This window comes from Antedon bifida, chromosome 1 (assembly GCF_963402885.1).
Source record: "Antedon bifida chromosome 1, ecAntBifi1.1, whole genome shotgun sequence".
Taxonomy (NCBI): Eukaryota; Metazoa; Echinodermata; class Crinoidea; order Comatulida; family Antedonidae; genus Antedon; species Antedon bifida.
In genome coordinates, this window is record NC_136226.1 from 8,023,538 (window position 1) to 8,037,335 (window position 13,798).

At 30.6% G+C, this 13,798-nt stretch overlaps 2 protein-coding genes across 2 annotated transcripts in view; both read left to right on the forward strand.

The window, feature by feature from the left end:
* The window catches only part of LOC144840108 (inositol hexakisphosphate and diphosphoinositol-pentakisphosphate kinase 2-like), a 230,941-nt gene that overhangs the window by 209,532 nt on the left and 7,611 nt on the right, over positions 1-13,798 (forward strand). The gene's annotated exons all lie outside the window — the stretch shown is intronic.
* Positions 1-13,798, forward strand: part of LOC144840142 (protein O-mannosyl-transferase TMTC3-like) — a 90,317-nt gene that overhangs the window by 1,889 nt on the left and 74,630 nt on the right. The window contains exons 2-4 of the mRNA XM_078695832.1: positions 1,021-1,278; positions 5,982-6,200; positions 6,918-7,017. Of these exons, the coding sequence (XP_078551958.1) occupies positions 1,087-1,278; positions 5,982-6,200; positions 6,918-7,017 (511 nt within the window). The 5' untranslated portion in view covers positions 1,021-1,086. The remainder of the gene's footprint in view (positions 1-1,020; positions 1,279-5,981; positions 6,201-6,917; positions 7,018-13,798) is intronic.

A 13,798-nucleotide genomic window follows, 5' to 3' on the forward strand; every position in this document is an offset into this window, starting at 1 on the left:
CATATTTTATTCCTTGGGTAATATTATACAGAGTAAGCCATCTCCTAGAATTTAACCAATGTTATTACCGTACTAAGCATACCTACCAGACTACTCTTAATAGTTGCATACATGTTGATTAATATAAAATTAAAGCTATTATTTGAAGGTGTCTGTTTTATTATTAAATTCAATATTCAATATTTTAGTATAAAGATGATGTTTTCTATATTGATATTTCTCAACACATCCGATCAAAATAATAATTATCAATCAATCAACTTCAAATATAGTATGACAATAAATTGTGCTGATCAAGCAAACAATAATGTTTTGAATATCTTGTTATTCCTTTCAATATTATATATATTGATATACAGACATACAGTAGTTAACACAAATACGCATTATGTTTAAAAATGTGTTGCAATGTCATGGCTGAGAAAACCTAAAATGTATTATTTCCCACAAGATAACGTGTCAGTGAGTTATGTAAATATTTAATCCTTGAGAAAGTAGTCTAATGATTGCGATAAATCTGTAGTTTTTTACACGCTGCTGATATTTCACTACTACTAGCTTTGGAAAGGTTGTGTATATTCTCTTTACATTTAGCTGATTTATCTTTGCTTGCACTAAGTGCCAGTGAGGATTACCCTTCAGTCGTTGATACCTTAGCTTTAAACGTAATTTTTACATACCTGGTTGTAGAATTTATATTAATTAAGTATATTGATTGAATTTTACTTGCCTACCTATCCTCATTCTTTTTTAGATAATTTCCAGTCCAAAAGTACTTTTCAATTTCAGAGGATCTAAAAAGAGCATGTTTCAGGCTATAGTATGGTCAGATTATTTTCTCTAAATCTACAATATAGAAAATGTAATAATTACTCATGATGACACAATACTGTACAAACCATAGCTGTGTATGAGTCTGGATTCTCAACAGAAATTTATAAAATTTACTGGTACTAGTACTAATTGTATTCAAATCTTGCTTCCGGTATAGAGATAACTCTGTGTACTTATCTTTTACAGTGAAAAATGGTTTGACATTTAAGGAATATATCTCAATGAAATAGAGAGTGTTCATTATAAAGAGAGATGGAGAAGAACAAACTCCACATTTACTCTGCCATTGTGGTTGCTTTAGTTACAGTCTGCTACCACAATGCTTTGCAATGTGGATTTGTGTTTGATGACATCTCGGCAATCAAGGATAACAAGGATCTTCGACCATCGTCACCGTTGTCGAACCTCCTTTGGAATGACTTCTGGGGAACGCCAATGCATAAGGTAATGTACATTTTGTTTAGTTACAGTGTGTTGTTTTTTGTTATCTATTTATAAATTTATTCCACCTCTCTGTATTTTACTACAATATATTTTCTTCTCTCCTTCCGTTTAGACCATTTGTTTGAGAACACTCATTTTGGTTTTATTGCATTTGCTATGTCCTAGAAATAATTTATGCAGACAGTAGCTAAAACTGTATTACAAAAATAAACACCTACTCAAAACAAAAGAACATCCCACCCTATATACAGGTACAGTAAGATTTAAAACTATGCCAAATACATTGAGTAAAACCTCATCTGCAATGTATTATTTATGGTTGGCTAAATTGCCATCCTTGATTTGCAAAACAGTAGCTTACAAGTTCTCTTTTACCAAGAAGAAGTGGATAAGTGGCTCCTTTGACATTGGAAGGGACTACTGAAATGAGTGCAGTGATGCGATGGAATTGTTTGGTAAATTAAGCTTAAACTTAGTTTAGATATAAACATATATCCATTAAGGCAGTTACTGATATAGTAGTTTTGCGATGGTGGGGGTAAAACCTGACGCCAGACCAAAGATTGTATAAACCATTAACCAAAATATGACCACATTTGTCTGACACTAAGTAACCTTGCTAGAATACAGTACTCTATTCAATTTTCTCAACTAATATTTCATTCACCAGTAAAACCAGTGTAACATACTGTAAAATATATATATATATTTATATAACACCTAAATAAATTCCTGTCATTTGATTGGACAATTGTGGGTCACAGGGCATTCAATAGTACTCCCTATTGAACGGTCATTAATACTAATAGATCTGGAAATCAATGATTGAACATAGAACTTTTGGATCAAAAGTGGCGTATACTGTATAACACCATACATCGATGTCACTACTCGTAGGCTGTATCCTATGCAGTTGTTGGATATTTACAAGTGAATAAGAAAAAAACAAGCTAGCTGTCAGGTCAATTGATGTGTCATCGTCTGGACCTAGAAACCAGAAAAACTTGTCGAGGTGCAGAACAAGAAAACACGCTCCAATCTTGTCGTATGCGCATGATGAATTAGTTTGGTCATTGGTTGTCGCAAATCTAAGCTCCCGAACATTTGTTTTACAACCACTGTGTCTGTTCGATGTTAATTCATAATAGTTTACAAGCCAGTCTTTATAAATCTGACAAAAAAAAAAAAGCAAATCCCTGCTATTTCAGTTACACATGTTATTTCCATGTTGCGTGTAAAAAAGCTATGTACTTAGAAATAGTAAAATCCCATTAGTTTAACATTTCATAGATGATTTATAGGTATACCTAACCAGTTTTGTCTGCAGATAAATGTCAAAGTGAAAATAAACACAATCTTCTGAAAGAGATCTCAACGAGATGGAAATAGTTAAACGCAATTTAAGTACAAGACGCATTTATAATGTGGAAATGGTAGCCATGCGGCTTTAGGCTATTCCGATACCTTAATTTACCACCTCACGAACTAAATATCTTATTAAAATATAATAGGATTAATTCTATAACGAAAAGGGCAACCATTAGATGAAGATTAGTTGGTAATGACTGCACATGTAAAAGATCCTGTAATAGTGCTACGAACCTAATGTATTCAAGCTTTTATAATTTACCATGTTGACTTATAAGAAACAGCCTGATTATGTTATAAAAAGACCTGTGATTTAGATTGATTGCAAATGTTATTCATGCGTGTGAAAATTATTGTTCAATTATATACTGTATTTAGTGAATGGAATCTTTTCAATAGGTTGTTATATATTATATTAGAATGTACTGCCTAATTCAAGAACATTTGCAAACGATCTGATAACATTCTCAGACAAACTTGACACTTTTAACGAGTCCTGCTTGCCCAGTAGTAGATTACAAGGTAGATTCATCTACCTAGGCAAAATGACTTTTACCACATCTTCACAGAACTTAATTTGAACATAACTTACTTAGCCTTACGTAGCCCCAAAATTTGCTTTCTATGACTGTGATGAGAAAAAAGTACAAGTGTCAGTGTTTATGTTATTAATTTTTCCATACTTTTTGTAAGGCGAAAAAAATATCAGAACTTTAATAGGAATATTCAATTCATGTACTAAAATGTATTTTTCTATATTCGTAAAAACGTGATTTGTTTAAATGTTGTATAATTATTTTCTTAAATTTACTTAGTCCAGCATAAATGTACAGTACTGTAGTATGGAGATCCATTTATTTGTGTTTTGAAAAAGAAATTAATAATCAGGCAAGCCAAAGAAAAAGGTTATTTAAAGATAGCTTGTTGATTAATATCTAAAGCATACAGTATTCTATTCTAAATTTTTTTCTAATAACCATTTTCTTATATTAATTTTCTTGGCCAAGATTAAATGCCAATCCATTTCTTTAATTTGTTAATATTATATCAAACAGATCCCAAAGGATTAGGATATTAATCAATGAATGGATTGTCTTTTTCTACTTTAACGTAATCTTCTTCATTCTAATTGAATTCTTTGATTCTGGGTAGATTTCGTATGTGTCTTCATAATATCATGCTTAATGTTTCTCAAAGAGTTATTAACATACTATTCAATTTGACCTTTGAACTTTCATCAGTACTAGATTTTTTTATTTTTGCTTGATATACTTGAATATAAATAAGATGATATTTATGGAGCGGAACTGTGAGATGTTGGCTAACGTGCTATTCTATCAATTCAAGTATCTTTCTAAGTGTTTAAGCCTTGAACAGGCAAAAACATCATCATTTTGACAACATAATGTTGCCTAGCACTGCAAAATAACTATTTTTAATGAACTACAGTATTGTTTTGAGACCAAAAAAATTGGTTTTGTATAATTTTATTTTATCATTTTGTAGGAGCTTTATGAAAATGACCATATGTTTTGTGTTAATGTTAAAATATTAACATGAATTTTGTGTTCATTAATTAATGATACAACCCTATTAAGGAGACACCTTCGGGAGGAGTAAAAAAAGTTTTGATTACAATCAATCGGGAAATTACCTCACAAAATTTTCCCTTAATAAAAATTGAACCCTGAAGAGGGATTGGCTATAGTGTAAAATCCACTTAATAGAGGTGTCTACTCTCCTGAATAGGGATGTCCCAAATGAGGGGTTTTACTCAATAAACATAGATTTCAAATACAGTGTAGGTTAGGGTATACATTATGTTAATGATACAAGTAAGACTGTCTTGCGCATAAAATATTTGAGCTGTGTATACGTATACCCACACAATTACCAAAATGTACAGTATACTTAATGTATACTTTGTCCTTTTCTACAACCTATGATGCAATGCAATCGGGGTAAGTTTACTATAAAATGTTGACAGTACTGTACAGTGTAAAGTATATACTGTATATTTAGTGGCTATTATTAGTTGGCTATTGAAAATTAAAATAATTAAAAAAGTTTGAACTATTATGATGCGTGATTGCTACTACAGTACATATTCATAGATTTATAATATTATTCATAAAATAGTTTAATATCCAATAGACATCACTGTCAGTGTCTGTTAAACTTCATTTCCTTCTAAAATAGATGGCCTTCTAACTTCCTTTAGCAGTAGAAATGTAACTGACTATACTGCTCGTTGTGACAAAAATTGATCAGGGTCTAGGCCTTGATTAGATAATACAGTTACTGTACTGTAGGCCTACTAATGTTAATAAAAGTAGTTTGAATGTTAAAAATTATGTTAGAAGTGCCAAAGGCATTACTGTATAATTGAAGTCTGAGATTTTATACTGGATTCAACATGTTTGGCCATTATTAACGGCGAAAGCTTAATTCAGTTTTACTGTTTATTATTGCTCTGTTAAGGTGACATCATTACAGTGTGAACTGACATCCAGAGCTACTGTACTAATTTTAACCCTGCTAACCTTTGCATGCCCCATTCTTATGATTTTCACTTCTATCGAATATCTTAAATTAAAGATTTCTACAACAACATATCAATATTGGCCGATGCTTTTTATATTACTGGCGGTGCGAATACATACGAATATACAGTACAGTAGGTTCATACAAGTTTAAATTGCCATATACCTCAAGATGTTATATTGATCATATTAAAACTAGGAAGAAGCTTTTTTTTTTTAAATTTGATTAAGCAGTCATGAACATGATTCTTACAGATACAAGTTTTAATATCGATTATAATACTTGCCGTGTAGTAGTAAATTAGCAGTTCTGCCAAGTCTCAACTTGGATAAACGATATATTGTGTTTTAAATCCAAAACAACCAGGAGAAATTATACCTTTAAGTAGAACCTCGAAACTTGTTCAGGGCATGCCTATAAGGCAAAAAAAAGAAGTTGGGTCCCAAAGGTGTCCACTTAATAGTGTATTTACTGTATTTAATCACCAAAGTTAAGCATTGTGGGCCTGGTTAGAGCTTGGATGAGAGACCATATGGGAATATCGGGTGCTGTATATGGGTCCTATTAGGCATTTGAAATCAGCACTGCTGATTCTTATGGCAGCCCCTGCATCTAGTATCTGCCTCAGACGTATTGGTTTAATATGCATTTCTCTGGTTGGGACCAGCCAAAAGGTGAATGTAAGACTAATTGACATTGTCATTTACAACAGAAATCGGCTAAAAAAATAAAAAATTATAAAAAAACTCTAATAAATACAAAACATTTTTTTTCTTTTTTTCATCTTTTAGGAAGGGAGTCATAAATCGTACCGTCCAATCTGTGTTCTGTCGTTTCGTATCAACTATGGTCTTGGCGAACTTGACCCTATGGGTTATCACCTAGTCAACATAATACTACATGCTGTTGTGTCCGTCATGTTTTTAAAAGTCTGTACTTTGTTCTTCAACGATACAACTAGTTTCATAGCGTCTTTGTTGTTTGCACTACATCCCATTCACACTGAAGCAGTAAGTATGAAATATATGCACTAACCCGACATTCAACTGCAATATTTTGTCATCAATCATGATCCCAAATTAAATCTGCCAATAGAGAGAAAAAATATTAGTCATTCTGTAGATCTTTCTGTAATTATTAACTGTAATAGGAAAATAATGTCAAAAAGACTGAAAGATATACTGTACTGTAGAGAATAATCCAATATAATTGGATAGCTTTAATGAGATTTTAACCTTTGACATGACTTACCCATCAAGTCAGTTTTCAAATGGCTATAATTATAAACATTAAGTTAACAAATGTACTCACTATCCATCATTTATTAAATTATGATTTTAATTAGCCTTTCATAATTATTATAATTGGTCTTTATACACCTCCTCCCTATTAGGCCTATAGCTGTAATATTATCATTTTATTACTCGTAAAATGAATTCTGTTGTTACATGTTTTGTTTACTGAAATTGTCACATATTTTATGTTTATGTGAGAGAAACTGTGAAAGAATGATTAAATTGAATTGGTTACATTATCACAGGTCAAAAGTTACAATAGTATGATTTCTTAATAGATTTTTATACTTTTATAAAAATGTGTGTGTTGAATGCGTGAAATAAAGCCAAATAAATGACATGGTTGTTGCAGTTTATTTCATATATTTGCCTACTATACCTGAATAAACTAACATTGGCCTTTATCCCTTTACTGCTTTTGATTTAACTCAGGTCACTGGTGTCGTAGGACGAGCTGAACTTTTAGCTTCTATATTTGTTCTACAAGCCTTCAAAAGTTACATAGAATCTACAGGAAAAGATCAGCCAATCGGTAAGTCCCTACCTGCACATTTTATATTAATTTTATCGTTGAGTACATTCATGTCACGTTTAAAAACCATAAAATTTACAAATAGATTGTCTTATGATCTGAAGAATTTTTCCTAGATATGGGTCTATGCAAAGTTTCTCATTTTTCACATTAATAGTAATATTCTACAATCAGAAATGTAATGTATAGCTGAATATAAAGCGTAGCCAATAAACATTGAGATCTTATAAGGATGATCATATTTCATTATTATGTAATATTGTCATCATGGCAGCTGTGGTTTTTATTTTACCTTGCTCACATATGGCAGTTCAAACATCGTCTGGGATAGTGTTGACTACCGTAACATTTGATGCATGAGTAGAATGGATTATAAATAATGGACTAATTGTAACAGACACAGGTATCCTGTAATACATAATTAGTTGATAAATAATATATAACACCTACAAAAATTTGATAGGACGATTGTTGGTCACATGGCATGCAATAGTACATACTATTTCACGTACTAACTGTACATTTTATAAAAGTTTAAATGCTGTTATATTTTATATTGTCATTCCATAACAAGGAATATCTATTCAAATAACTTGAATTCCTTGAAAATCAGGTTTTTTTTTATTGTCTAATAATAAGTAAAAGGAACATAAATCCCCATTTGTGTGTTAGTTCATTGTATTGATAAGAACTGCAGACAGTGTGACTTCTATCAAACTCTTCTGTTATTTCCAAGACAATTATATTTCTCCTTAAATTACACGCCAATTTGTAGTTTGTAGTATGAAAAGGGTTGCAAATAGAACATTTTGAAATTGTATTACATTCGTTTGTCATTGATTTTATGTAGTGTAAGGTATTTGTCAATAATATGTTACAATTTACACGTTTCGTGGCATTGCACTTATACATTCTATATTCATTATATGTACTTTGTCGTCTTTCATTTACCACATTACTAAATTTATATCTTTCTGCTCCATCAATTATTATCATTGGATGTAGAACTCCTTGAAAATGTCTTATTACTAAATTCTAATTTTGAGGTGCAAAGAAGAGTCTTAAGATTAAGATCGTTCTGCACTATCAAACTAGATGACAAAACAAATTTGATGTGCCCAAATATGGTAGTGATATACCCAAATATAGGAGTGATATGACATCATCATGTCCATATATGGGCACATTTTTTTGTCACATAAAGGTTGATGTGTACAGTAGACAGAGCTTTACAGTACAATTATTCTATTTTGAGTGTCACTGTACTGTATATATTAATATAACATACCAGTGGTTTACCTGTCTAATAAATTCATAATGACCACTCTACCTTATTGTGAAAATGTGGCGACGTATAAGAAATACATTTTTCACCATTCTAACATAGTTCAATGGCTAAAGGGAATTAAAAGGTGCCCCTCGTCCAATAGCGCTTACAAACCAAACTGCATTGCGGTAGCTTATTGAAACTTTGCCAAATATGGAAGTTGAGGTAGTTACGTAAGCTATCAGGGCAACATACAAATTTTCTTATTGCTTCGTCAACACCATCTTTTAAACAGTTATGGAAATTCACCATTCTTTCTATCCTACATCCTCACAATTAGAGCAAACTCGATATATTGTTTAACATTTTTATGGGAAAAAATTGTAAATTGTTACCCAGTAATTTCAAGTCAGTGAGCTGTGTAATACAGCTGTAATAACATTATAAGTATAAACGCTACATGATGTAAAATTGTATCCAAACTACATAATGACATATTTTTTTCTTCTTTTTAAGATAGAAAATTCAATGATCTGCTTATATGGATTTCAAACACATACCCTTAGGTGATTTAAAATTGGCAAGAAGCAATCTTCATAAATATAATATTCAGCAAAGATAATAATAGTGCAAGCTTGACATTAAGTGGTAGATATTAAAAAGAAATCACATGATCGTTGAGTAAACTAGTAATAGTGTACTGAAATTGCTTTATAGCACATTTTAACATAGCATTTTAAACCTAGTTGTTAGGGAAGGGGGTAGACCAGGTAATAATGCTAAATCTCACATTCTGTGGCTATAAAACATGGATAGGAACATTTGATTTGATTTCATGTTCCAATGAATGTGAAGCATTGGAGCATTAACAAATATCTGTGCATGCTTATAAGTAAACAAATTGGTATTTTGATAGCTTCCCTCAGCAACTAGCCTGATTTCAGAATGTTGCATACATACATAAAACTTCACTATTTACTTGATGATTTATTTTCTGAGAATGCCACACTTGGTTCAATTTTTGACAAGTTTTGTAAGATTTATTTAAAAGACTCTTGGAAAAAACGAACTGAAATTTTAAATAACCCTGCAAATAATGTTTAAATTGTTTTTTTTTGTTTTTAACTGTATATTAATTGCTTTTAATTTGTACTTTGTCAGTGAGAGTGAGACTAGATCTCTTTTTTCTTTTTAATTTTGTTTTGGATGCACCGTTAGGTATTGTCTAACGTGTGCCACTGTTACTCAAGTGAATCCATTAAATTGTATTGTATTGTATTGTACAGTACCAGTACAGGATATGGATGTGATGGAAGCTGTGACAATACAAATAGTATGCAAGTACCAATCATTTTCGGGATCTTTTGCTTGATGGCCAGTTAAACAGTTCTATGTTACTGTAAGAAGAAGACAAATAACAATGTTCAATTTTTGTATTCTACAACTAAATACAAACTTTAGGAGTTTTGTAACCTCTCCTTATCCCTATTCTTTAAAGATCTGGTTTATCTCTTGTTCATCAACTAATAAATTTAATAATTTAGAACAGTACTGTAGTTAGAACCCTATTAGGGGACACCTTTGGTACCCAACAAATGTCCACTTATTAAAGGTGTCCCTCAATAGGAGCTGCCAGTGTTAAAAACATATTTCCTTGGGTTGCGTGTACCAAAGATGGATTCTACTGTAGTTAAATTTGTGTTCCTCTTTCTGAAAATGCTAATTATTATTCTTAGCATTTAACTCTTTGCTGTACTGTTGGGTCGGTTAGAGTTAATAAGGGTATCCCTTTAATAGGAGTTGCCATAGTGTTAAAAAACATATTTCCTTGGATTGGGTGTACCAAAAGATGGTACATTTTGACTGGCATAATTAGTAAAACAATATGATTAACTAGGTCCATTCAAAGTAGGTCTAATTACTAGGTCAGTGGCAGTCTATTGAGAATTACGATTAGTAATTGATTTGTTCCGCGTAAGCTTTGGATTGAAGTGTGTTCAGGTATATTTACTTAGAATTGGTTGAAAAATATGGTATAACTTGCCAAACACAGCTGTGTATGATTGTGAGCATAATGTGTGGACATTCAATTGACTTTATCAGATCCTTTTTCTAGAATTTGGTGAATTTTGGCAATTCTTAGAGAAATAGCAAGTGTCTTTTTAATATTTTTGTAGAATATACTGATATTACTTCTCTAGATGTATAGGAATTTTTGTTCCCCATCATTTTTGTGAATCATTTATTTAACAGAAAATGTCCCCTTATTAGTGGTGTCCCTAGAATTATGAATATGAGGGGTTCACAGTAGTATGAAGGTATATTAGTTTCAGTTTAATTTACTATACAAAATGTATTACTAATACAATGTAAAATTCTGAATTATGAATATGAGGGGTTCACAGTAGAATATGATATGAAGATATACATAATTAGTTTCAATTTTAATTTACTGTACAAAATTTAACTACAGTAAAATGCTATTAAAACTATTGAATGTAAAATCATAAAATGATGTATTATAAACTAAATATCCGTACAAACAATGCTGTATTAAAACTATTTGATGTATAAAATGTTATTATACAATGCTATCTAGAAAATTCATTGGCTTCTTGCTATGGTCAGTGTATTTTGTATACTAGCAAGCTCTACTGTATCTTGACTGCAGGAAACTATGTTTCAGACAGTATAACAGACAACTGGCTTTCCCAGGGTCCTAATACACTTCCTGATATCTTACTCAAGGACAAATAAAAAAAATTATTTTTGCCAAAACATTTAAAATTGGTAGACACAAGTGTACTTGGTAATATATAGTGTATGGTAATCACATACAAAACATATTTGTACCATGATTACCATTTACTTTTTTATCTTGTTTGGTTTTTTTTAATTAAGATTTTAATTCACCATTTCTGTGATGGAATAAAACTGTTTCCAATTGTATACTTCACAATTCATTAACAGCAGCAGCAAACACAGTTTGTATACTTTAAAATTATAAACTCAAAATTTAATCAATAGTCTATGAATAGAAGCAATTTAATGACATTGTTAAAGATAATGTGATAATTGGTTATTAAACGTTCAGTCCGTATGTGGTAGTTAACGCTAATGGAAAACCAAATATATTACCAATGAATTGTATTGAATAATTTAATTTCCATAAATATTGTTTCTTGTTAATTTTGCATCATAAAACGTAGAATTTAAATTTTCAGTTATCTACTATATAGTAATTAAATTTTGTTATATTATATAATAAATATCATTGTTTCAGTTGAATTTGTTACCAGCAATTTTCTTAGAATTATGAATTACAGTAGAGGATTTACCACTTTAAATAACAGATCTTATTAGAGATTAAATCAGCGCTGTCCCTTTAATATAACAGTGCCACTTTTTATAACCATTATTTCTAATAATTAGAAAATTTATGAATAGGACAAATTTCTTTCTTAATTGCAGTAGGTTAAAAACTTTTATTAACTATTATTTAATTTTGTTTCAATTGTAGCACTGTCCCTTTAATATAACAGTGCCATTTGGAAGCACGATAGAAAATTGATGGTTAGGATGATAAAAGACTTCAAATAATATATTACTAAAGCTTTCTGAAGATATCTCTTTATTTTCTTTTTTTTAAACAGGCCCTAGTTAAGACAATTAATAAAGTTTAGAGTGTGATCATAAAAGATCAATTTTCAGTCAATTTTTTATTCACCTTTGTCATAACCGCAGATAAATTAAATTTTCCAATAGTTTTTTTTTTATTTGTATCTACTACGATTACTTATTATCTTTTTTAACATTTTGTAATAAATGTAAAAGTGATTGTGACAAAATAAATATAAAATATTAATAACATTTGTTACACTGTTTTTTATTTTTGGTTCTTTTATGAAAGCCGACCTGCTTTAAGTGCGAATTTCAGTTTATGCTTATATTTAGGAACGCTATACTATGCGTGTTATTTTCTTCTCTTGATTCTATGTCATATAGATTATAATATTTTATGGTTTAGAATAAAAAAACAGAACAACATTATACTTGTATGGTATTTGCATTGCTTACCAATATGGTATTATAATTATTTAACACAAACTATCATCACTTGAAAATTGAGATTGCAATGTGAAATAAAATGTCATCAACTTGTTCCTTCCCTGTTTGATTTTTATATAAAAGTACAGTACAGTAATCATCATTTTATGTACCTTAATTTATTTCTTTATTTATAACATTGATATTAATATGTATACCTCCCTAGTCCTATACTGTTGAGCTGATCAAACTTTCCTGCCTTATGCTTGGTTTTAGTTTTTGACCTAAGGAGAATCCATCATTGGCCTATGTACTTTCAAAGAGACAGTTTTGTTTATGTCTATTTTTTGTTTAATTAACTATTAAATGATTTCAAATCTGGAGCACTTGCCCCAAGAGAAATAGTTGGATGATGAGAATGAGATGTGTCTATTTTGTTTGATAGTAGTGGTTTTTACATTTCAAAGTACATTGAATTGGCTAGAAGCCTGACACATAAAGCTTTGCGGAACGAATAGCATCAAGAATATTGGTTTACTATAGTTACTACTTATTGTAATTGAAATGTCCCTCTAACTGCCTACAATTTTTATATTCAGAAGGTTGGATCTTGATACCCATTAGGCTAATAAATAGGAAGGTATTTTTTTTCTGAACAGCCTAAGGATGCTACAGTAGTTGTATTCTTACCACTAAACCGTTTAAAGCTTTTGCCATGACACCAATCGATGCGTTGAGGAGTCCCTTAGGCCAAGATCAGATTGGGAGTTTGTAATTTACGGATTGAGTGTTAGATATCTATGACAGAATAGTGAGATGGGTTGTGAATAATTCATGTTTAAACGCGCAGTTCATATTAGATAATAATATTGTACAGTACATGTTGAGTGTTTCTTTATTTGCAGGATTGAACATTTTAGGTTAAATTTTCATTTACCGACAAAATTGTCAAAATTAATTTTGTTTTTCGATTGATTATCTGTAATTATAACAATAGTATAATAATTTAAAGAACATTGACTCATGTGGAATGCACTATTCTGACATTTTAAAAGGAATTTTACAATACATTATGTTATATTAGTATTGAGATGGATGTTCAGATTTCACTTATTGAATAATCTTTATCACACTATGTGTTGTTATTATATAATGGTGACAAACAAAGTCTTAATTTTATATTTTACATACAGTAACTATTAATGTCAAGAAGTTTGAATAGGCAAAAATCCAAACATATACGGTATACTCTACAGTATATGCTCTGCACTAACATTTACTTTGGACGTTTCTATTGCGGTACAGTATAATAATAATAATAATTTAAACACCGTTTCCATTTTGTTTAAATCCAAACAATCAAAACTAAACCCAAACCAGCTGTGGATATACTGCCACCACACCGACTAGTTCCGTGATAATCAACATGATGATTGTGGCAACTCATATAACGATGGAGATGAAGAT